This window comes from Eumetopias jubatus, unplaced genomic scaffold, assembly GCF_037043125.1.
Source record: "Eumetopias jubatus isolate StellerSeaLion01/CBP00866 unplaced genomic scaffold, mEumJub1_p1.0 scaffold_7, whole genome shotgun sequence".
NCBI lineage: Eukaryota > Metazoa > Chordata > Mammalia > Carnivora > Otariidae > Eumetopias > Eumetopias jubatus.
The window spans coordinates 126,957,662-126,984,265 of NW_028274813.1; the positions used below are offsets into that span (position 1 = coordinate 126,957,662).

A 26,604-nucleotide genomic window follows, 5' to 3' on the forward strand; every position below is an offset into this window, starting at 1 on the left:
GAGAGAGAGGTTATGTACCACTGAACAGGAATGCTGGGGTTTCTCAGCAATGTCCCTTTCTGAGCATAAGGAGGCCTTTGCAGAAAGAGACCCCTGGGGAGTGACTCATTCTAATCAGTAAACATTTTGAGGATGCTTCTCTAAAGAACCGGAAACCACTGGCTCTCATTAATTTGTCCAGTTCTCTGTGACTTGAAAATAAGGATCAACTTTGATAAAGAAGTCACTGTTTTGCTACTGAGAGAAAATGTAGAACCACAAATAGAAATCAGCGTAACTCCTGAGAGGTCAATGTGGCTAGGCCTTCTCTGTGTCATGCAACGTAACGCCTATTCCAGGACGCAGACCCCAGCGAAGCCTCTCTAGCCAACAGTCTTCTAGGAAGGGCCAAAGAACCAATAGGTAGGCTGGACCATATGTCTACATTGGTTTGTATTTAACATTTTTTTGCCTCTCACCTCCCAGAAACTCTTCAATGGCTCCCCACCATCTTTAGGATAAAGCTCAAATTTCTTACTTGGCTTCCAGCACCTCACCATGCTTGGTCATCATGCCTGTGAGCCCTGAGCAAACCGTCTTTTGTGCTTGCATCCCTTCCCCTGGCTGGGTCGGTAGGACTCACCTCGAGGAAGTCCTGGCTCACCTAGGGAAAAAAAGATTCCCCACCTCGGCACGTCTGGAATTCCACGCCTGCTTCCGTCACGGTACTGGACTGGCCACTCTGCTCCCCTGGACTCCCTGAGGGAGTCTCACTTTGTCTTGCACACTCTTATATCCCTACCCCCAGTTCCTGGCCCACAGTAAGCACTAGATGTCTGAAGAGGGGGCGTGGTGGGCGGGTGAGCTCCAAGCTGGTGGACCCACAGCAAGAAACACCACCCCGTAGTCGAGACAAACTCCTACAGTCACTTTCTAGTAAGACAGATGCATTCCCCCATCTGCACACTATCTTTACTCGGGGTGGCTGCCATGCAGATGCCTGGGAGCACGGAGCCCCTCTGTTCCAAGGACCTAGGTGACCCATCCTCTCTTTCAGGCTCCAGAGCTCCCCTGGCCACCTTTCCTCTGTCTTTCACAAGTCCCCGCTCAGCTAAAGTGTTTCAAGTATCTCTTAACCCCCTTCCTCCTTCTCCCCTCTCAGAGCCTTGCTTACGAGAACCTCTCATTGGCTCCCTTCTACTTAATAAAATACACTTTAAAAGGTAGAAGGATAATGGCATATGAGGAAAGCTCACGAATCCATATCACGGACACATTTTGAAATGAAATTAAACATACTGCTACACACAATTGCAGAGGCTTGAAAGTGTTTAAGACTCACTGTAAAACAATAAGAAAAAGACAATGCAACAGAAAAGTTGCACAGACCACGAACAGGTCATTCACAACACAAAACGGTGCCTGATCTCTCTAGAAATCAGAGAAATGCAAACTAAAACAACAGAGAAATACCATTTTGTGTCCAACCAGGCTGGATACAATAAAAGTATCCAGTACAATAAATCTAGTACAATAAAATACAATAAAAGTTTGCCAATTCTAGGTACTGGTGAAGAAACGGAGATGCGGGAACTCTCAGCATCTGCTGAAGCTGGTACCTTCATGTTGGACAGTAATTCGGCAACATATAGTTAAGCTGACAAGGTGCCCGCTTTATGACTTAAGCAATTCCCTTGGTGTACGGGGATGTTCCCTGCAGCTCTGCTTATAACAGAGAGAAACTGGAAGTGGCCCAAATGACTTAGTAGTGGGACAGATTTGATATATTCATAAAATGGAATACCATTTAAGAGTTAGAAGTCAATGGTCTAGGACTGATCATTTCCAATACTCTGGATCCCCCAGATTTAATGTTGAGGAGAATAAAGAAAATTACAGAATGAGATAAGGTACCATTTATGTAAACTCAAAACAAAAAAATTAAACATTTACGTGGGAGATAAAATTACAAAATACAGACTACATACACAGAGGGGCTCCGTGCTCCCAGGCATCTGCATGGCAGGCACCCCGAGTAAATGACAGTGCTTGTCCTTGGGGAGGGACGAAGAGAATAAGGCAGGGAAAGGTGGGGATTCAACTGTAATGTTTATTTCTTCAAAACTGAAAAATAATCTGAAGCCATATAACAAATTTTACTACTTTTTCATGTTGAGTGGTGAGTACATAGGTGTTGTTACATTATCCATGTACTACTTCCCACTAGTATTTAAAAACCCAAACCCCAGTGTATCATATCCTAATATCCTCCAAAGTTCCTTGGATTTCCTTATAAACATTCCCTTATCCTTTAAAAAAGTCAATCAGAGTTGTGATAAATTAAAAACAATTTTTCAATCAGCCTCTCTTGTCTTCTATTCCAGTTACAAAAGTGCATTTTCTTCTCTGCTTTCATGAAAATCAATAATGTTTTTGGCATCTATGGGCAACAGAGGAGGTGGGATTTGCCCGAGAACCTGCCACTAATTTTGATCTAGAAGAGACCAGTCAGTATATTGGGACAGGCATGTCCTGTCTCCGAAGGACATTCTGCCTGTGCCTTTCTCCCCAATCAGTTCTAACACCACAGAATTAAGCAAAGGTGATTTTTGAGGAGGTGGTGCCATCACTTTGAAACAGACTTCAGCAATATGCAAGTTCTCAGGCCAGTATTTGAGACTTAAAAGACATCTCCAACTGATGAATCAACCCACGCAGATATAATGATAAAATGTACTTTTAAAAAACAACTTTTCATACAAATTCACTTTCTTAATTAGCTGAGACAGGTCCCCAAACCTCTAACCCAGCTGAAATTTTAATATGCTCTGTAACAGGGTCACAAGTCTCAGTGATAAGTAATTCGTGTGGATGTCTGCCTAACATACTCAAGTACCTACTTGAAAAACACTCAGCCTGTTACCAAGTTGTCCCAGACTGTTTGCAGCCACAGTTTTAGTGGTGTGTGGGAGTGGCTTAGAAACTCCGGCCCCACTGACATCAGCCAGAGTCACGAGGTTAAAATCTTATTCTCGGTTCTGGAACACACACAATTACCAAGAACAGAAGAACCGAAGACAAATCTAATACACGTCAAGCTCACTGCCACAAACCATACCATGTTGTTAGGGAGATCAAAGAATTATTTGGCCTTTTATTTATTTAAAAGAGAAAGATTTCCTAATAGCAGTTAGCAACATGCTTTCATTTTTCAAAGCTATTCCAAAAGGTCTCAGCACAGTGGTTTATGAGAACAGAGCCAGCTCCTAATTAGACTCCTCTGAATTTAAACACAAACAGCCCAGCCTTCAACAACAACTTTTTTTCACTACAAGGAGGCATCGGACAAAAGAGTATGAAGGAAAACCCACATAACTGGGAAATATCATCTATCTGTTGCTGTTTTTTTTTTAAACCTCTGCCACCAACCGCCAAAGATCTGTGGTGAGCTGTTATATACTACATGTTGTTTCTCTTTCAGCAGAAAAACAAAAAACAACTGGTAAGAAACCCCGAAAGTCTGCTTTATAGAAGGGTAAGAAGAATGGCCCTGCCGAATAGAACTGCAATCACAGGACTGCTATGGAAGGGAGGATTCACCTTCTTGAGCTGAGCTCTGAAGGGAGGGAGCTTCCCATCCTGAGCCACTGATCACCCTTAGGGAACACGCCAGGAGTCCTGCCCAGCAGAGCCGCACCTAGGCAGCAAAACTGATCCGGGGAAAATGCTCTGATCCTTCTCAAGCAACAGGCTGAAGGGTTACCTTTAAGGACGGAAAACTGCAACTGCTTCCTATCATTTCAACTGAGAAACTAAAACAAGCGACAATGGAAACAACAAACCAGTGAGTATGAGCAATTTAGAAATACATGCTCCAAAATTCTTTCTGCAACTTATTTTTTTAAAAATCTCTGGGGAGTGTGAAACATCATGGTCTGGACTGATAGAGTTTATTAGCTACAAGGCACGTAAAATGTTCTTTGTAGCTGGTGTGGTGTAATAACCACAGAGCTGATGCACAGAACCAGGGGAAAGCCACAGAAAGGAGCACCAACATCTTAGCTGAAGTACTCACGTGACACGCAATGGTAAGGGCTCCTAAGAATGCCGGTACACAAAATGCAACAGAACAAAAGTGCCCTGCTTGGGAACCAACTTCACGGATGAGGCTCTTCTTTTACCTCCCTTTTCCCTAAACCACCAATGTCTTTTCTTTAATTGATTATGTATATTTTACTATCTCATTTAAGCAATGAACTCTACACATCAGAAACCAGCATCTGGAGAGCTGCCTTCCCAGATAAAATCCAAAGCAAAATCTGACCATCACACACGTTCTGAACACTCTCCTGGTTCCTCTTTAGATTGCAGCTGATCTGCTTATCTTTTTAATCAAGAGAAACAACCGACCGGGCGCCTGGGTGGCCCAGTTGGTTAGGCGACTGCCTTCGGCTCAGGTCATGATCCTGGAGTCCCGGGATCGAGTCCCGCATCAGGCTCCCTGCTCAGCAGGGAGTCTGCTTCTCCCTCTGACCCTACCCCCTCTTGGGCTCTCTCTCTCAAATAAATAAATAAGATCTTAAAAAAAAAAAAAAGAGAAACAACCAACCACAAAAGTACTCAGACGCTGCTAACACAACAGGAAATAAATTAACAGTAATCTCAAGATCTTACATCTGTTTAAAGCAAATAAAACAGAACCCCTGACAAGACCTGAAACCCAAACATAAGGAATTCCTTGCTCTGAAGGACTCCACCATGCATTCCAAAGACCAAATTATTTGTGGCAGCTGGAAAGAAGAGCTGATTTTTCAAGGGAAGCTTTACATAGCCGAAGAAGTAAGAATTGGAGAGACACTCTTTCCTTTCCCCGTTGAAATGACCTAATCCTAAAACGAATCGAATTATGGCTGGGGGGAAAAAAAAAAAAGACCTGCCAGGTTTCTCCTAAATTAAGGTACTTCGAAGCAGTCCTGGCAGGGGGCTTTAGTCTTGGCTTTCGAGGTTTGTTTTCACCCCCCCTGCCCCCCAGCAGGCTGCAAAGAAACTACATGGAGGCTTCGCTCCTTGCTGTTTCCAGTGTCTGTGATCAGGACCATTTCCATGCAAGTCCACATAAAGGGATTCAAGCTTTCATTCCAAATTATGACTTACTTCAGACTGGTCCAGGTGTATTCCAGTGGAGTCAAGAGATGTTGATGGGTTTTGGAATGCTCTATCCTGTTGAATGGCTTAGTATATGCATGCAGAGGGATACATTAAAGGGACTAATGACGTTTAGAAGACTGGTGCCCATCAGTATCAGCCACCATCATCCATCAGTACAGTGGGCTATGTGGCTGATCTTCCCAAACTACAACTTAAACCTGACTGAGCAGGCGCTTGGGTGTGAGGCTCCAGGAGTCAGCCACCGAGGGTTATGTTAAACTGAAAAGGAAAGCTACCAGGAGGGTAAGTGACTAAATGGAGGGATGTTACATTTCCTGAGACTCCTGGGAAGATCCTGAACATGGGAGGGGATGGAGAAAAGGGAAAAAAAGATTCTGAATCTCCAAATTACTCATATTTTCCACTTCCTGCTAAGATAACAGATGGTGCTTCACACACATAAACATTCATTGCAGGCTCCGTTCTTCAGGAAGCTGAAGACAATCAGCCGACTGCTTCTACTCCTTTGGGAAAATGACTACACATTGTTCCTTCACTTTCAAGCTTTTTTTTTTTTAATTAGCGGCAGGCTGCACACTGTCATATACACATCTTAATGCCACCACCAAATGCTGAGCCTATTTCAACACTCCCCCAGGGCTGAGTGCAAAGCTGCAGAGGAGGCAGGGAGCGAGGCCTGAAGTTTCTGAGGTGGGGTGGTATGCAAATTAAACAGGGATTTTTGAACCTTAGGTGCAGATGAGGCTAACAATCAGGCCCCATCAAACTGTTCCTTTTTGCTGATTCTTTCAGTTCAAACTTCAAAAATATTATTCTTTTCCCTTGTTTTTGCAGAGCAGGGAGAACTAATGTAATCTGTGACATTTTTGCTAGATCAAGCTATTGCCGTATATCAAAGAACCACTGGCTGAGGATGTTCTGATACTCCCTTCTCCTGACAGACCTCCAAACAGAAAAGACGCCAGTGATGATACGTTGGACTCCGTGAAATACTCTGCTTCCAGAAGAAACAGTTAAGCCAAATAGTTCCAACCAGAAAAGTTCCATCCCATTATAAACACTGTTAGCATAAATCGATTAGCCAATCTGGTATTTTATTGGTTTCCTCCTTTAAAAAGTCTTGAGTGAAATACTGTTATACGGGACATCAAATATGTAAAATATTTAGGATGGATTTTTGAGTTACAGTTTTAACATTTACTTTTAAAGTCAGTAAATGAAAACAATGAAGTTGCTTTAATGGATCTAAGAATCAGAAATCAGAGATGCCTAGGACAGTTGCAATTAATGTTAACTACCTCGGCATCTAATTTACTCCTGTATTTTGTTTTGCGTACACAATATAGAGGATATCTTCTTCAGTCACACAGATAAGTAGGTTCCAAATATTCGCAGTTTAAAAACTGGCTTTCTTTGCAATCACATTATATTCTTCAATGAATTAGAGCTAGGAGGCAAAATGCAAACAAGTAGGTAGGCTGACAGCTAAAGTTAATATGCTGATGTTAAAATCTGGTTATATTTTTGAGCATGTGGATTTTTAATGTGGCTTTAAAATTAGTTCAAAAATATATACGAGTATATATTCAAAAATCCGCAGAGCTTCCAAAACAGTTCCACAAAAAACATTCTGAAAACCACTGCTCTATCAAACTGCTTAATTACTACACAGACTTGTGGCTGATGACCTAGGTCCACAAGTCTCATACCTCCTACATTTAGTTTTTTGTCAGTACCAGACCCCACACAAGTGATTCTTCATGGGTTCCCCTGGTATCCTTGGGCCACAGAAGTTTCCAAGAGGTATCCCCAGACCCCCCTCTCCAGGGGAAATCCTAGTGCGGACTATTCCAACAGTGTGAGCAGTTCCACAGTCTAGGAAGACTGACTATGCTTCCTCATGGAGGGAGCCCAGCAAAAGAGAAATTCTATTTACGTTTAACAGGGAGAGGTATCGAGAAAACAAAAAAGGGCTCAAGATGCCTGTGGTTAAAAGAAGTGCATTCTCCTACATTACAGCAGATATTTTTTGCTATCTGACAAATCAGTCCCATGCGGGTTTAATTCTGGGTCATTATAGTCTAATGTAGGCTAAGAATTAATACTGCCAAGGAGGGTAACATTCAACTGTTTTCACCTAGAAAGAATGTATATAGAAAAATCAATGGCAGTGGAAAAGAAAACATTTACTGAACATAAACTAGACAACCTTTCCAATCTGAATTTAAATTGAAAAGTTGTCTGGAGCCAGTCACGGCAGGAGTCATCCATCTACTATAACCAGAAACCAACGGTTCTCACTGTTCCCTACGGCAGAAAGGAGAAGATTCTCTGGGTCTTCAAAAAAGATTTCCATCTCTTCTGTCCCTAACTCTTCTGATAGTATTTCATATCACATTTCAGCACCGAGAGTTTGTAGAAGCAACTACATTGCTTCTTACTAAAGCTGGTGCTGTCTGGTGCAACTCTCGAGTCTTCTGTAAAGCTGATTGTTTTCTGGTATCATTTTGCTCTTTGTCCATGAAGTTCTTGAATCAAATATCAACATATTTTGCTCTTTCATCAGAGACCAGCTGACAACCAGAAAAACCTTTAAAGTTATCAGTGACCCAACGTTTACATTTCGTTTTTGCTCATGCCAACAATATATAAGTACAATCTTGGGGCGCCTGGGTGGCTCAGTCGTTAAGCGTCTGCCTTCAGCTCAGGTCATGATCCCAGGGTCCTGGGATCGAGCCCCACATCGGGCTCCCTGCTCGGCGGGAAGCCTGCTTCTCCCTCTTCCACTCCCCCTGCTTGTGTTCCCTCTCTTGCTGTGTCTCTGTCAAATAAATAAAATCTTAAAAAAAAAAAACCCATATATATATACATATATATGTACAATCTTAAAAGACTCAAGCAAGACAAGAGAATAAAATAAAAACTTAAGTCTCCCTGATCTCTCATCTCTTCCTTTAAAGCATGTCCTTTTAAATACTCTTGCATATTTATATAAACAGTGACTGCTCATTTGGTTTCTGTAAATTCAGATCATACATACAGTTCTACTTGCTGCCTTTCCAACTTATCAAAGTGTCTTGGAGATCTGTGTCGGCAGAACTATCCCAGGGGCTGGCGAACTGTGGTCTGTGGGCTGAATTCAGCCCATATCCATTTTGTGAATAGAGTTTCACAGAATACAGCCAACTTTCGCTTTTCAGGTCTCGTCTTGGGCTGCTGCCGTGCTCCAGGAGCTGAGTCAAGCAGCCACAACAAAGCCCTACAGAGCCTGGCACACCTTCTGCCAGTTCCTCTACACAAAGAGTTGGCTGACCCTCAGTCTGCTCTTTTTAGTATCAGCTCCAAATTCCATCTAATGAATATACAATATTTTACTGATGGTTATTTAGTTCCTTTAAATTCTTCCACATTATGAATAATGCTGCACTGAGTAGGTACCAAGGTTTATACTTTGAGAACTCTTCTCAAAAGCCGCTGTGTAAGCAACCCGAGAAACATGCCTCTCGTTATTCCAACCACTGAAAAGAAAGGACAATTATGTAATGTGATGGAGGTGCTAAATATGGCTACAATGGCAAATACATTACAATATTTGAATACATCAAATTAACGTGTTTGCACACCTCACATTTACACAATGTTATATGTCAAATATATTCAGTTGGAAAAAAAGGTGTCTGGTACATACTGCCGCTCAATAAATATTTTTTTTTTAAAGATTTTATTTATTTTTTGACAGAGACGGCGAAAGAGGGAACACAAGCAGGGGGAGTGGGAGAGGGAGAAGCAGGCTTCCCGCTGAGCAGGGAGCCCGACGTGGGGCTCGATCCTAGGACCCTGGGATCATGACCTGAGCCGAAGGCAGACGCTTAACAACTGAGCCACCCAGGCGCCCCTCAATAAATATTTCTTGACCAATGGCTTCTGAATGAAATCACAATACCAAACACAGTGCTTTGCAGAGGTAACTGGTCTTTGTTGAAGAACTTCTTTTAAGATAAGGAACTCAAGTGCATAATTACTGACAGTTAAATGTAAAAAATAAAGTCAGTCTGCAGTCATGAGAGTTCCTAGAACATTCACCCAGCTCTTCCTTTCCTAAAGCAGGTGACAGAGTGGAAGTCATTTTCCTCCGTAAACAAACAGAAATCACAACAGTCCAGTGATGGTGCAGAACACAGACATGTCTGAAAAATCTCCATGAAGATCCTTCCAGAGCTATTTTTATTCCTGAAATTTTATTCAGTTATTTTTCAAATCTACCCCCTTAGCTATTCTTTCATTAGAAATTCTATGTATTTTAACCTCTTAATAATCCTCAACATTTTCCCCTGTCTACGCATTTGCTAACTTCCTCGTGGTGGTTGACTTCCTTATGTGGCGTCTGTGTATTTTTTTTTTTTTTAATTTATTTGAGAGAGAGGGTGCATGCGAGGGTGCGCGAGTGCAGGGAGGGGTGAAGGGGGAGGGAGAGAGAGAATCCCAAGCAGGCGCTGCACCCAGCACAGAGCCTGACATGGGGCTCAATCCCACGACCCCGAGATCATGACCTGAGCTGAAATCAAGAGTCGGATGCTCAAATGACTGAGTCACCCAGACACCCATGTAGTTTTAATTGTAAGCTCAGTTTCAGCTTTACAGGACTTCTTTCCTCCCGTGGGAACCTCCAGCTAGCCTGTTTTGTCAATGTGACCCTGCGAGGCAGGTCTGTATTTGTTTCAGCTGAGGTTCCTTAGTGTTTTATCATTCTCAGGTTGGGATTTCATTCAACTGCTTGTGAAAATTTCTTAGTTTGGGGTATGGATGGTGTGAATTTGGACCCCAGGTTCACATATGATGCAGAATTCTGACTCAGAGTCCTGGGAGAAGGCACGTTTCCTTGCTGCTTCTGAAAGGCCAGTGGGTGGAGTTTTTCTAGGTCCTTCAGTATGGATGTTGCAGTCTCTAAAGCTCTTGGTTTTATCCGGGGGTCTCAGGTCCAGCTCCCACTATGTGCCTTGGAGCCACATACCCTGTTCCCTACTAAGGGGGAGGCTCTTTAGTGCTCTGATTCTGAGTTCCTTCAGGGATTTTCCTTTCTGCAGGCTCAGTTATGTGTTCATTTTTTTTTTTAATATATTGCGTTGAATATTTTTGTTTTATAGCAGACAGCAGGTATTCAGTCTGCTTCACTGAAGTTCTTTGAACACCAATTTCATACTGTCCAATCAAGAAATAGGAAGTCTTTCTGTTTTTCTCTGAGACCAGTGCTCCTCAAATGGAGAACAGGCACTTTGCAGGAGGGATACACAAAATGATTCTTTGGGATATGGGAGCAAGATTTTACAGCTTTCATTTATATTGACTTTAAAGAGAAACAGTTAATATGTAGACGATATATTGGTGCCTCATTCAGCCCTTTATGTTGGGCAGCTTCCCTTTATACATGCTAGAGGTTGTATAGAGGTAGGTTGCTAGAGGTAAGAGCACTTGAAAGGGGAGAGGACACTGGTGCCTGTCCTCACTCACTTACTTTCAGCATGCTGTGATGAATGGAAATTTACAGGTGCTCAATGAAGTGAGCTTTAGTTTCAACTAAAATAAAATGAAAAAGTAGCTTACACAAATTCCTGCAAAGAAACCACTGACCTAAGACAATATTATTAAGACTAATAATCAGCAAACAAGAAAATGGCAAATCTGACTTCTCTTATTCCTATAACGAGCTTCCTTTTCTCTTTTCTTTCTCTCTTTCCTTCCTCTCCTCTCTTCTCCTTCCTTTCTCCCCTGCTCCTTCTTTACTGGGGGGGCGGGGAGGGAATCTTTAGCAGGCTCCATGCCCACAACAGAGCCCAATGCGGGGCTCGATCTCACAACCCTGAGATTGTGACTAGAGCTGAAATCAAAAGTCAGATGCTTAACTGAATGAGCCCCCCAGGTGCCCCTAGAATGAGCTCTTTCTAAGTGTAGGACAGGAGAAGCATGTAATTTTTGCATTAAATATATATACCCCTTGTGAGTAGGTTAAGAACGTTCTAATGATACATGAACATACTAAAAAGTGCTTGGTGACTACTGCCCTGGGCAACCACGTTATTCCAGTACCAAGGAGCTGTGTCAAGTGGCTAAGAAACTAACCAGAGGATATTCAGTTGGTGTCCCAAGGAGGAGCCTCATAGAACCTGGGCCCCCAAATAAACATGCAGGAGGTAGCAGACAGCGGTGGCCTCTTGTTTTCTAGAGGTCACACAGAACTTACCACTTACTTTCCTGGTGAGGCTATGTGCAGGAAGGAGGACATAAGTGTGTGTGATATGCATAAAGATCTCGAGAGCTCTTCCCAGGAGATGTTTTTTTTTTTTTTTTTTTAAATAGGACAGTACAACAAACAGGGCTACAGACAACATTTGGGATATAATATACCCACAAAAGTCATCTTAAAAGAACGTGATGATAAGATCAGTCATTCAGAAAGTACGACAGCTGCGGCAGCAATAAGCCGGGCTGCAGGCGAGCTTCACTCCAATCTTCAAGAAAGCAAGTGGGTGGAAATCATTTTTGCAGTAGCTTTGAATCTGCTCAAACAAGCTTTTAAAAACTTCAAATTCCAGTAAGTTAATTATTTTTGGTAACAAATCACTTGGGATACTCCACACAAATGACTGTAAACAAGACAATGTCATGACGTCCTGATCGTCTGAATCAGTCACTGTTTTGTCTGACGTGGTTGTAGGTATAACACGGTGCTAATCACCTCAGCCTCCTGGGTGACTGGGCTGGGCCTGGGGTGGCTCGATCTCCAGCCTGGTCCCTTCTGGCCACAAGCAGCCTCACTGATTTACCTTGGTGTGCACTGCAAATATCACTACTTTCTATATATCCAACTGACAGTGTTTTTGAGACACGGTACCTTAGAGCAGGGTCTGTGGGCCAGATCCAGCCCATAGCCTACTTTTGTATGGCCCATACACGACTAATGGTTTTTACATTTCTAAACGGTTGGGGGAAAAAAAAAAGGCCAATATTTTATGACACACAAAAATCACATGAAATTCCAGTTTCACTAGCCATGCTCACTGGTCTACATGTCACGTAGGCTGCTTCTGCACAACAAGGGCAGAGCTTAGTAGCTGTGCAGGGACCATCCAGCCCACGGAGTCTAAGATATCTGCTAGTGGTCCTTGACAAAAAAAGCCAGCCATCCTCTGCCCAGTATCGTATCAAAACCAGGACCCGGGCTCAGTTAACAGACTTGGCTTTAAGGTGGTTTGAAGCACGTCAGCTACAGGTCAATATGGGACATCTCTGCACGTGCAAGCACCTTCTCTTGGCAGTCACCATGACCGCATGTTGGTAAACAGCTGAAGCATCCGCCCAAGTACCAGAATAAAAACAAGCGCATACAGGACCTGACGAGGGACTGCTGCATAGCTTCAGAGTTTGAGGCAGGGAGGCTGTTTCGATGCTGACACAGACTTCTGGGACAGGCAGGGGCTTGGGGACAACAGAACAGAATATAAGAAATCGGGGCTCTCTGTAAAAACGTGCCGGCTGTATGTTCTACATCTGGAATTGACGACACACAGGCTGTTTCAGACAGACATAACAGCCAGCCTCCCCACACACACCAGGAAGGGACATGGGTGGGTGGACGGGAAACCTGGAAGGAGCTTTCCCGGAGCCAAGAGGGCTGTGCCTCACAGGAAGAGGCACGTCGCGTACCTGCACACGTGTAGGCGTCCTTGCTGGCGAAGGGCTTCACGCACTGGCTACAGCTGATCGGGCCGACCACAGGGATGGGACTGAAAGTGTGCCCGTTGACCATCTTCTTGTCCTTCTCCTTCTCCTTTGACTCTTTCTCCTTCTCTTTGATTTTCTCTTTCTCTTTTTCCTTTTCCTGCCAAAGGAAAGCACCAACAGTTAACTGAACATCAGAAGGCCCTCCCCTCACCTGGGCACCCAGGCGGCATGGGGTCATCGGTGGGTGGCGGTGAGTGCGCTGGATGCAAGTCAGGAGCACTGTCCTGGACAATGGTTCTTCTAAGTTGTGAGCATTCCAGCTACACTGGAAACGCTACACGAAGACCAGGCAGGCGAAGCAGTCCTGTCGGCTGCTTGCTCAGTGGTATTCACACCAATGGACACAACGTCCCAGCACCAACCCCGGGAAGAGGCTTCTGCATTGAGAGGAGGGGACTCTGGGGTGGCCTATGAACCCTCCTCAGCAAGCCCAAGCTTGGCCCACGGAGGAAGCAAGCAATGAGCTGAGGGCCAGCTGCAGGTGGGGAGCAGAAAGGACGGCAACCATTCTCGGATCAGCCTTGGGGAGAGGGAAGATGATGGGATGGCAGGAAGCATTGTTCGGGGGTTCCTCTTGGACTCCCTCTAGCCGGAAGTATTAACTGTCCCCTACATACACATATACCGTTGTTGTCATCTAAAAAAATTCCTGCAACAGGGGCACCCCAAAGTTTGTGATCACGACAACTACGAAATGCCTTACACGTTGAATCAACACCTTCTATGTACGTGACTGCACCTGACTCCACAATTCTGAAGCGGAAAGGGCGGGCATCGCGCTTCCCTTTGTACAACTGAGAAGATAAAGATGATAAATACCAGCTCCAACTCTCAACAGCTGCTATGTGCCAAGCACGACAGCAGGCGACTTAGGTGTATTTTCTCCTAACAACCCAGTGAAGTACTAGTTACGATCCTCACAGCATGTTTGAGGAGACTGAAGCTCAGGGAGGTTTAATAGTGAATCTGAGGCCGCACGCCAGTAACTGCCCAGGCTGGAAGTAAGATCCAGATTGGCTGACTCCACAGCTCTGCGTTCATTCACGACACTGTCACCAGCGGCTGGAGAGGTGTGTTGACTCACAAAGGGTCACTCAGCAAGTGATCGGCAGTCAACATCACAACGCAGGTCTCCCAACATCCTAATTCCGAGCCCATCTGCTGTACTGAACCGGCGAGTGCTGGCCAAGTCTAATTCACGTACAGCCCCCTTGGTTAACAGAACACCTATAATAAATATCTAAGAACTTAACTGCTACACTTTAGAACTGTAAAAACTAAGTAGAGAGAGAGAAAAACAAAGTATTTCACTTTACAAAACAGGAAACTGTTGTGACAATCAGTAACCACTACAGAATGTAATCTTCTAATAACAATCAGTAACAAGTGGAATTGTTTCAAGTAATTTCTCTCTCTTAACTAAATCTTGCTGCAGGCTTTTCTGTGCATAAACGTTAAACTGAACAGCATCTGCCTCTTTGCTTAAGAGAGCTAAAGCATGCTCCAAGAGTTGAAAAAAAATCTTCTATGGCAACATTCTCTCAAGCCTCACAATGCTCATCAAATCCAAATAAATAATAAATAATACCCCTGTCCTTTGCAATTAGCCCAACTAGTTCTTCCAAGGATAAACACAAAACAATAAACTCCCATTGTCTCTGTTTATTAGAATTTAGTGCTCTAAAGAAATCAGACTCTTACCTCCCCATGTCCTGTGAATTTCACTGTTATGAGGGGTACTTCAGGAAACCGACCCCATTTTACCGACATGATTCGACCCCCATGCCAGGAAATGTGCTCTCACAGGAGGAGGGGCTCATGCCTGCAGGGCAGAGCTCAGCAGCTTCGAGTTGCCATCAGAGAGACCATAAGAGGAAGCCAGGGACTGGTTGAGAAAGGGAAGGAGGGAGGGCTGAGGCTGCTGGTTTCCTTAAGACAGGCTTAACCGTTTGCATGCTGCCAGCAGAACCAACTACCCTAGTTACAAAGGACGTGGGAAATGAAACAAAACTAATTCCCCAAAATATAGTGTGTGTGGACAGTGCTTCAGTGCTTCGACACTCTGGAAGGACCAAGGCCAATTTTTTGACACCTGGAAGTTAAGGAACACATCTACTTAAGAAGACTCCTCATTATGTCGAATCATAATGTATGCTTCCTAAGAACAGTGTTTGGTGAAGTCTGTGGTCAAGTGATGACCAGTTGTTTTCTCAAGTGTGACTTTTCCATGTTCAACAACATGGGGAAGTTGGAGCTCCCAGTATTTCAGGGATGGCTGCAGGAAATAACTACACCAGGGTACTAAGAAGGAAAACGAGTTCTTGCTCTCCCCCACCTACCATTTTAGACAAGCAATTACCATGAGGAGAGCAGAGAGCACTCCAGACAGCTGTACAACAAGCTGCTGTGAAGCCACCGCCCCGGCTGCACATCTCTGATCGGAGAAGGAACCAGACAGAGAACCGGATTTCACACAGACTTCAGCCTTTGCAAACACACTCCAGCGGGCACCTCCGTAAGGCTCACGGGTTTAGTTCTTTTATGGGGGCACAGGCCCAAGGAGGCAGAGCCCAACAGTAGCAGCTCTGCAGGAATGTAGCCCTTGCCCCGCAAACGCCCATTTCAAGCCAGAGTAAGAATTTCTGTAGAACATTTCTGCCCGTCTCCTAGTTGTCTGTGAGGGGGAAAGCTCCAAGAAGAACATCAGTGTGACAGGATGGTCTAAAGGGGCTCACTCTACTCCCTTTGTGAATGGGACCACCATGCACATTAGTGTTTCAATACTCTGCAACAAGCAAACATACTTAGCAGGAAATGGTACTATCAGAAGATACTAAAAAGACAAAAGCAGAACCTGCCAGTCTTCCTGTTATACTTCCTGTTTAGGCTCGCCCCCTTTGAAAAAAAAAACACTGAATACATTTAATTACTCGTGCCAGATACCGCTAATTTTTAAAAGCACATATGAAGGATCAGTACTCAAGTTCTCAAATCGTGTGTGTGTGTGTGTGTGTGTGTGTGTGTGTGTGTGTGTGTGTGTGTGTGTGTGTGTGTGTGTGTGTGTATACACACACATAGGATTCTTATATATATATATGTATCTGTGCTAGAGGCAAAATATGAGGAATTTTCTATCTCTTAGTGCTACAGGCAAAATATAAATAATTTTTTGGCTCCTTTTAGCTCCTTAGAATATTATTTAAGAGTGTGACATACAGATTAACTCTTAAGCACATATAATAGATGAGTATTTAATGTAACTTGACACTATTTCCCCTATTTCTTACTATCTTTTGGTACATTCTCAAAAGCAAGCTATTCTACATGAAAGGTGACTCTTATCCTTCTTGACACATTTGGCCAGTGGGGCACTTTTCTAAACACCTCATAATGTGAAGGACTGCCATCCAGGGTTACAGATTTGTAATTTTTTTTTTTTTAAAGTTTATTTATTTGAGAGAGAGAGAGAGAAAAAGAAAGGGAGGGAAGTGAAAGAGAGAATGAGCAGGGAGGCAGGGAGAGGGAGAAGCAGACTCCCCGCCAAACAGGGAGCCCGATGCGGGGCTTGATCCCAGAACCCTGAGATCGTGACCTGAGCTGAAGGTAGACATTTAACTGACTGAGCCACGCAGGCACCCCCAGATTCGTAATTTTTTGAGTTTCCACTGCCAGAGACAGCATGAGCCCCCAAAGACCAAATGTTGAAGCCACGTGTGAAAGAGGAACCAGTCTCATTGCAAAACAGTGTTGTCGTTTTGGCAAAGGAGATGCTCGGACACGAAAGGTCAACTGATAACAGTTTCTGCCAGGGATGACAGACTCTGCTCTAACGATTTCCTTCTTTTCTCCTGCCTTTCTCTCACTCCCTACTAGCAAACTCCAGTCCTCTGAGTTATTTAAAAAGTTAAAAAGATACTGTTTAGTAATGGCTAGATTTTGAGTGAGCATGAAATGAAATATATGAATTGCTAGAAGTCAGCCCACAAAGAGGTTATTTAGTTAATATTATCTAGTTCTGTGACCTGAAGCACAGTTCTCTGGGCTTCAGTTTGTAAAATAAGGAGGATGGGATGAGACTTTTTTAAAAGTCAGGTTCCAGTTTCTAAATTTGATCTTATATGGTTTTGTTTATGTCTATTTGTATTCCCTCATTAATGCAATCTGCGGTGTATTCACTGCCCTGCCCTGAAAGTTAACGTGGTCACTGCAGAGATGGAGAGAAAGGGGACTCGCCACTTATTTACTGGTCTTCCAACTGAAGACCCCACATTTTAAAAACAGAACAACAAACACAACTACATTTGAAAGTGTCCAAAGAGATCATAGAACTTCTCAAAGTAAAGATGATGATCTTTAGTTCTTTAGGAGCACCTGGCAGAATACTGAGACCATCTACAGAAATCATTTGGTAATAGTTGGCTAATTTATACTGATCTTTGCAAGGAGATTTTCTTTTGTTGATGCCAACCAGTGTCCAAGCCAGCAGTGATAAGTCAAAAAGATAAGGCTCTATTTTAAGCCTTGCCGCCAATCTGTGGAACACTGATAAACATTCTGCACTATTTAACCTGAACTTTTTAAATGATAAAACAAGGCTATGTCTGAAGTTAATACTTGTATACATGATTATTCTAGAAAAAATTTGCTAGACTCCTTGCATCTTTTCTTGTCTTTTTCCTGATTGGCCCACCTTCCTCCCTTCTGCACCTGGGCAGGAAAAATGAAAACACAATTCCGGTGGCAGGTTTTGTGGAAAAATTCCTCTGAGGATTGAACCTAGCATCTGCTAAAAGAAAGTGATCTTATTTACAAAACCTCGTAAAATTCATTGGCTCTACTTCTACCAGCCCACTTAACTGAGGGCTTAAAAAGCTTGCTATATTTTGGGCAGGGGGGAGTTTGGGGGGAGTGCGAGGGGTGCACTTTTAAAATAATACTCTTGAGTTCAGTGTTTGTTCATTCCCTTACTTCTACGTATGTACATACCACGCACATGTATACACATGCATATATATAGTGATTCCTTGGCAAGAGCTCCTTTGCTGATTTCCATTTAAAAACTCTGTTTTTTTGTTATTTCTTTATTTTGCTGGAGTCTGGGTGGGTGGGTGGGTGAATGGAGTACAGGGGAAGTGGGAGGCATTAAGTTTTTTCCCGACTGATGTCACACTGAATTGGTTTTGGTTTACACTGGGAATCAGTATAAGAAAAGTAACTCCTTGTCTTCCTTGCTTTTAAAAATACATTGAAAAAAACTAGAAGAGTAGCTATCTCTATGTGGGGTATTACAGGTGGTTTTTATCTTTTATTTTTATATTTTAAATATTGCTATGAGTATGAAAAAAAAAAACAGACAAAAAAATGTTTAAGTACTTTAACATGACCTGACTCACTAAAGAGAATTCACTGCAACATGCAGATCCAATTGGAACTAGATCTAGGAATCCACTCTCGTCTTAAAAGTTCTTGTAATTTTCTGTGGGACAATCTTTCTAACCTCTAAATCCAAATATAAATATTTTAAATCCCCTGATCTTGGCATAAAATCCTTCAGGTACATTTTATTTATTTATTTTTAAAGATTTTATTTATTCATTTATTTATTTGAGAGAGAGAGAGAGAGAGAAAACGAGTGGGGGGGAGGAGCAGAGGGAGAGGGACAAGCAGACTCCACGTTGAGTGCGGAGCCCCATCTCACAACCTCGAGATCGTGACCTGAGCCGAAATCCAGAGCTGGACGCTTAACCAACTGAGCCACCCAGGCCACCCCCTTCAGGTACATTTTAAAGTTGGTTTACCAATTAAAACATGTGCCTGAGCGTACGGGATCTGAAGCCAAAGAGGTCCAGATTTGGACCTCTGTTCCACTAACGTGGGGGGCACACACACCCACATAGGGTAGCTCACTCCCAGAAAAGGGAGATAATATCTGCCTTACGCGGCTGTGGAAAGGATTATATAAAATAACATATGGAAAGCTCTTAGCATACAGTAAAAACCCAATCAGTGGTATCACCTTTTGTTGCCATTTTTCTTGCTGTTATTTTTCTTCAAATATTAGGCTATTTCAGAGATTATTTCTGGGTTTATTTCCTTTTGTCCCCATTATTTCATCACTTTTTGGGTGTATGCAGGCTGTGACAGGAGCCCACGGGTGAGCGACTAAGGCGGTCACACAGGGAAGGCCCCCAACAGTACTTACTCTGCTCTTCTTGCTGCTGGACATTTTATTCTTGATGTAGCTGAATGTACGACTGACTTTTGTTCCACTCTTCCCTTCAAAATCTTTCTTGGAGGGGCTTTGTGGCAGGAAACTATAGGTCTCTTCTGTTATGCTAAATAAAAACAAGGCAATTGATTTTTTTTAAAAAGACTACAGAATTTTAAAAAATTAAACACAGATTAAAAAATACATTTCTCTGTAACCATATACATTTTAGCTACAAGTCACAGTCAACTTACATACACACATGAGAATGGGAGGCAGAGCAAGGATGGACAGAGGCTGCTGAGTGACTCCACAAAGTAAGATCTGAGAACAGAGCACACCACAATGCCCACGCTCTGGTGCCAAAACCTGGCTACGCTTTCTTGTATCAGCCATTAATGTTTTACTAACAGATTTTTAGTGACCTAGTATGAAGCACAGCCTACCTGTCAATTATTCATTTATTACTTTACCTCAAACTTCTTAATCTAAAATAGCACCCAATTTAGAAACATCGTTGCATCAAATAGGTGCTTGAGAAGAAACTCATAAGTACAATAATGGAATGATGGGTATGTTAATAAAGGTTGCAGACACAGGAATTGTTATGACTGAATGTACATTCAAGTTCCCTAAAAGCAGAAATCACATATCTTTTCTAGTCTTTTGGCACACTCGGCAATCAATCAATACTGGTGCATACAGCTTTGCACAACTTTAGGAGGGAGGCTACAAAGAATCTAAGTCCATCTATGATGGACTAAGTTTGGATCTTAGGAAATTCAGTGGTTCATTTCCTCAAAGAATGCTGGGCACTTGTACACACAATCCATTACACAGAAAAGGAATCTACTTATACTACTTTTCTTAGGTGTTCTACAAATCGTTATTTTAAGAACTTTTCCGCAGAAAAGTTGTTTACCTCAAGGGCCTCGAGAGAGGACAGAGGCACAACTCAAGAGGGGGAACAATCCTCTTCAATAGCTAAGGTCTGTTTATGTATAAAGAACTGCTTACAAAATAAAGCAGCCTGTCATTATGATAAGGGGGAAATGGTGTGAGAACCACTGCTCTAGAGGACAAAAGATAAATAAACTATCACAGAAATGCAAAGAGAAGCATTCATACTGAGAGTTCTGGATCACTGAGTCACAGCTTATGCCTCTGTGAAAAGGAGAGCAGCTTCAAGTGCAGGGCAACAACCAGAACCCCCATTATGCTCACATTAGAATACTCAAGAGCCCCATAAGCATGACAAGAGGAATATAAAAATAAACAATGAGTCAACATACAAATCTTCTGCCTGCTGTGTCAAGTAAGAACCAATTAACTTACTCAGACAGAACTGTGTACCATATCCGTGCAGGCAGAAGAAAAGGACTTTAAAAGCTTAAAATGGCTAAGGCAGCAGTAACACACACACACACACACACACACACACACACACACACACACAATGAAACAAAATGTTGTCGGGCTTAGGGATGAACAATTCCTCTAAACAGAGTACTAAAGTTCATAGAGTCAAATACAAGTGTTTCCTCTCCTGAATAAACATGCAAACATGTCCTTGCGATAGTGTAGAGAACAAAAGTAAAAGACTCTTGAGGACATTATTTGAAAAGGCCAGAGCCTTCTTTACAAACCACTTGTAGCCATTATTCCAAATTGATTACTCAAGGAAGAATCCCATGAGCTGAATTCACTTCTTCGTTGACTTAGTTAAATGTCCTAAGACATTCTGGGTTTCCTTCATTCTGTCTTGGGGAAAGGAGTAACAAAATAAACATGCAGTACCTCTCGGTCAGGTTGGCACTGGTACCAAGGAACGGCCGTGAATCTGGAAAACAGAAACGGGAGAGAAAACGTTGGAACCAAAGGACTGTGCGTGGATGACGGAGCCGATGTTTAGAATGTTTACAACGATACACGTAGAGCAGACACAGCATCTGAAAGCCAGCGCGCAGTGCCTTCTCTGTCTAAGCAAGGGTTTGGAAGAAGGAAAAATTCAACTCAAACCCCTCAATATTGGAACTACAAACAGGCGGCAACAGGAGCGAATTCCCCACGACAAAATATTTAATCCAGGATTCAAGCTAGTGAGCAAACCCCTAAACAACATTTTTTTCCTCATGTTCAAACACACACGAAACAGGTTTAATTCCTGTTCCTGTCAATGCTCCGTTTCCACAGGCCATCTTTCTGAGATGACATCACAGGAAGAAAATCAAAAATTAAATATCGTATTCCGCATGCTGTTCATTTTGCTTTCAAAGGTTTCCATACCAAAAAAGTCTAGCTAATGTATATCTGATAATTTCGTGAGCATTCCTAGAAGGAAATGGACAAGTGAACAGGAAAAGGGCATCAGCGCTGTCTTTTAAGATCTTGGTCTTGTCCCTAATTTGGGGTGAGATCTTGGGATTTCATTTCCTCATCTGTGAGACGGGGAGATAAAGCACATGGTAAGGTCCTTGCCAGGCTGACATTGACAACGTGTAGGGCAGATGCATCCTTCCTCCTTCCATGACAACCAGACCATAAAGTGAAGCAGGTCATTACAAGTAAGGCTAGGTCAGACAGCAGGGCACTAAGTGGAGCAAAAAGAAGGAACACCACATTCTTTTATCTACGACATGTTAATAAAGCTTGAGCTACATTAGGACTTAGAGGAGAAGGTCTCAATCACACAATGATAAATGGTTTCCAATTTTTAGGAGATCAGGTACAGAAATACCAGTAGGCAAAGTCTGTTCACAAGTACCACTGTTGTTATAATGTGAACAGGACACACACTTCTTCCTTCAGATGGGTTTCAAGGATTATTATGAGATTATTATAATTTTATAAGTTTATATTATTATAATGAGATTACTGTAATATTTTAATTTGATAGAGATTTGAAGATGTTCCACTACCACATTACCGGCATTCAAAACTCTTAAATGTCCAACCTGCTCTAGATTCTGAATAGAAATGCAAAATGATAGCTCTTGCTAAGTAAATAGCCAACAAGAAGGAATAATGCCTAAGAAAATTAAAAATCAATTCTAAGTCTTCAAAAGACTGCTCTCTGTGGTTTTTCCTTTTACCTATTTGGGTTCTTCTATTTCACTTACAATGCATGGTAGTAACAGCCAGTTGCGAAAGATGAACAGAGTTAAGAAAATCTGGGATCTGTCCCCGAGTTTCTGCATGATCTAGGTGTGAAACTGTCAGCAGTTTAACCTCAGATGCCTTAATTTACTTAAACAAATAACCAAGAGTGTGGTTTACATCAGTGGCTTTAAAACCTTTTCTACCCAAGGAACCTTGCATGGTAGAAGCAGCATTAAATTCTCTCACGCTGCCAGGACTCTGTCTGTACACGGGAGCAATCACCTGGGAAGTTACCACCCTAGTAATATGAACAAGTGAACGTAAAATCCACAATGAGGAAAAATACCAACCAGCAAAGAGCCTGGCCAAGAATAAGCTCCCAGCAGTTTTCTGAATAAATTAAAAACTGAACAAAAATGTGATTGAGTACTGGGACAATCTTTGACTCTTACAAGGATTTCCAACCTTCTCACTGCTGAAAAAATTTTAATTCATTTGCTGTGACATCTTAGATGTGGTTCTGAAAACAGTGATTAATCCACCAATGCCTCTGAGATTCCTAAAGTGTCATCAAGTTTTCAGAGCACCTAAGAGGATGAAATAACCAACGTTACTTCCACAGTACAATCACATACAAAAACGGAGACATCTGTCACTGAAGTTGGCCTCTGAGGTGCTAGTGCAGGTCAACAGCGTATTTCAACTAGGCTTTTCTTAAAGTCCTGAAGTAACCTGCAGACCTAATATACTATAACATTCCAGGGTCAGAACTACTGGATGGACACGGTCAATATTTTCAAAGTGTGTTCCACATAATACTAGTCTTGTGAGGCGTCGTGCATAATCAGGCACATATTGTGGTTACCAAGCTAGTTAAGTTTGGGAAACACAGCTCATTGAACACTGCCTTGGAAACTCACAATGTGCACATCAGCATCTGAAACGAGCTTAACTGGAATTTCCTAAATTTACATGGCCATGAACCCACCCTTTCTTTATCTTCCTCTCCCCTCCACCTCCCTAATGCCTACTGCTATTTTTGAATTTAAGGAACACATTTTGAGGAATGCTAGATACTTGATTCAAAGGTCTCTTCAAGCATCCATATTTTTATGATTCCATCATGCTGGGTTAACTGTATAACCAGTGCCGTTTTATATTAATCATTTTGTATTAGTGGTAGAAGAAATGCCACTGGGACCTTTGTTTTAGTGGCCATAAGTAGACCTATTTCCCGGGGTATCACAAATACTTTGAGCTGAAACAGGCTTGAGAATTTCTGAACACTCAAAGCTGTAAGTGGATTTTCACAACTTCCCTATTACAACTGGTATAAAGTAAGTATCTCATGGTGCGCCTATTTACCAAACATCTTTTAATTGTGGAAAAAAAGGACTGACTATAGTAAGACCTCCATTTAAGAGAAATTAACTAAACTTTCTGTTACTGTACATACGGTACTTTCTCGTAAGAATGCAGAGGTCACTCTGAACTTAATATTGCTTAATTATAAAATTTTAATATTTAAATAGACACTTAAATACTGTTGAAATATAGGGTCAGCAAGTGGTAGGAATTAGGGTGTTCAATTATATGAATACTGTAATTCCCTGAGACTCATATTAGTTATATGAAATGAAAACAATTCATTATTTACCTTTATTATAGAAATGTTTTTTCCATTAAAAATAGCAATCCTGAAATACTCTAGAAGTCTTGCATAATTGAAAACAGTGATCTTTTCATGGGGAGGGGAGAGAATTCATTTCCTTTCTAAGCTTACAAAAATGATACTTTATAAAGTTTTTAAACTAGGCATTATCAATTAAGAATATATTAATCTGAAATCCACACCGTAGTAAAAGGATTGAAAAAGTTCCGAAGGAAAGAAGGTAGGAAGGAAGGAAGGAAATGAATCTATAACACCCACCCCCTAATTTATATTAGGTTACATTACATGAGGGGTGTAACCTCAAAGGAAAGGTATTTTTTATTTATTTTTTTCTCTGAAGTAATCTCTTTGCCCACCTTGGGGCTCAAACTCACAACCCTGAGAACAAGAGTCACATGCTCTAGCCAGTGAGGTGCCCCAAGGGAAAGGTATTTTTAAAGACACGTCTGAAAGGTGAGAAGAAAAATGTTTAACATTAGCTTTTAAATACCAAAGGTGGATATCTAGATGTCCCATGAGACAAAAAAAGCAAAACAAGGAAAAATGAAATTTATGTTGTCAAATAGAAAGCTCTGTGAAATTAGTGCTCAGTACACACAAGGTACAAGGTGGGACAGGAACACATGCCCATGCCCTGCAGTCAGGCCACTGGATCAACCAGTGCAGGTGGTGTACAGAAGACCAAAACTGTTTCATCTAGGTTAATTTTCAAAGCGAAGCATGAAGACAAGTGATTTAGAAATGATGGCATGCAAGGGATAAAAGTCCCCAGACAATTTCTTAGTTAAGCTGACAGCATTTTCAGCACTGGTCAGACTCTGGAGAACAGCCATGGACACCAAAGTTGCTTACTTACTATGCAACCCCTCCTCCTCATCACTGGAGTAAGAAGAGCCAAGAGAAAAAAGGGTTTTAGACTTAAGGAGATGTGGAGAGATGCGGACGGAGAAGGAGACCCGCCTTGCTGGCTGCATCCGCGGCTGGGCTGAGAAGTGGGTTCACAGAAGACGTTAGTGCATGCAGACTGTTCCAGAACAAAGTCAAAGGCACCTCAAACCAGGCTGAACAGAATCACATCACAAGCCTGTTTGGTTCCAGGAAAGGCTCTCTAGGCCAACATTGTATTTAATTTTCCATCCTTATTTCTGAATATGTAGAATTCCAATATAGCTTAAAAAATTCATCCAACAAAACAAACACCCCCTTGCTAGAGTAAGAAAACAAGTCCATTATTTTTAATGGCCATATTTTTTTAAGATTTTATTTATTTATTTGACAGAGAAAGACATAGCGAGAGCAGGAACACAAGCAGGGGGAGTGGGAGAGGGAGAAGCAGGCTTCCCGTGGAGCAGAGAGCCCAATATGGGGCTCAATCCCAGGACCCTGGGGTCATGACCTGAGCCGAAGGCAGACGCTTAACAACTGAGCCACCCAGGCACCCTAATGGTCATAATTTATAGCTGGAGTTTTTTCCTTCAGAGTGAAAACACCTGGAGGGGTGGTGTTTCTCAGGATTCTGTGTTTTGCTCTCTTCTCCCTCACCCCAAACCTCCTCACCCCCTGCCCTCCCTAAAGTACAGTCTGCATAGGATGGACTGGTGACACATACCTGTCCTCCCTTCAGCCAGAGCTGTCCTTTGGGCTCAAGAGACTGCTCCCCTCTGGGGGGGGATAGCCCACAGGCCGCGCAAACTGAGCAAGCACGGAAGTGGACTCGCTTTTCCTCCAGACCTGCTCCTCCTCTTGTACTCTTGTTTGGTAAGTGGTACCTAACATCTAAAGAATTACTCCGAACAGAAACCTGGGCACCACCCTTGAAGGCCTCTGTCACGCCACACTCAGTTCTTTTGATTCTGTATTCTAGAATCCTCGCCTTCTCCTGATCTGGCACCTCTGCTCCCCAACACTGACGTCAGTGTGGTCTCTCTGAAGTGTCTGAATTGATCCATTTAATCACCTTAAATCACTTCACTGCCCTCAGACAAGAAACCCAAATTCCCCAGTCTTGCTTTCCACATACAAGCACACCTCATTTTACAGCACTTCGTTTAACTGCACTTCGGAGATATGGCAACTTTTACAAATTGAAGATCTGTGGTGACCCAGTGTTGAACAAGCCTATCAGCGCCATTTTGCTAACAGCATTTCCTCACTTTGTGTCCATTAGCAGTCTTGATAATTCTTGCAATATTTCAAACATTTTCATTATTATGACATTTGTTATGGTAATCTGTGATCAGTGATCTAGTATAATTGTTTTCGGGCGCTACACACCACTCCCATATAAGACAGTGAACTTCAGCGAGAATGACCAGCCATTACCCACCTTCCCCATCAGGCCTCCCTGATTCCTAGACACGATATTGAAATTAGGCCAATTAATAACCCTGCAATAGCCTCTGAGTGTTCAAGAGAAAGAAAGAGTCCTATGTCTCTCACTTTAAATCAAAAGCTAGAAAAAATTAAGCACAGTGATTAAGGCAGGCTGAGAGGTAGGCCTCTCACGTCAAACAGCCAAGTTGTGAAGGCAAAGGAAAAGTTCTTGAAGGAAATCCAAAGTGCTACTCCACTGAACACATGAATGATAAGAAAGGCAAACAGATTTATTGCTGATATGGAGAAAGTTTTAGTGGTTTGGGTCAGAGATCACACCAGCCACAACATTCCCTTAAGCCAAAGCTTAATCCAGAGCAAGGCC

At 42.4% G+C, this 26,604-nt stretch overlaps 1 protein-coding gene across 4 annotated transcripts in view; it reads right to left on the minus strand.

Moving 5' to 3' along the window:
• The window catches only part of AKAP13 (A-kinase anchoring protein 13), a 319,382-nt gene that overhangs the window by 34,477 nt on the left and 258,301 nt on the right, over positions 1 to 26,604 (minus strand). For all 4 annotated transcript variants that reach the window (XM_088024950.1, XM_088024951.1, XM_028122139.2 and 1 more), the window contains 3 exons: positions 20,933 to 20,975; positions 19,130 to 19,262; positions 12,850 to 13,024 (listed from right to left, as the gene is read on the minus strand). In XM_088024950.1, the coding sequence (XP_087881076.1) occupies positions 12,850 to 13,024; positions 19,130 to 19,262; positions 20,933 to 20,975 (351 nt within the window). The remainder of the gene's footprint in view (positions 1 to 12,849; positions 13,025 to 19,129; positions 19,263 to 20,932; positions 20,976 to 26,604) is intronic.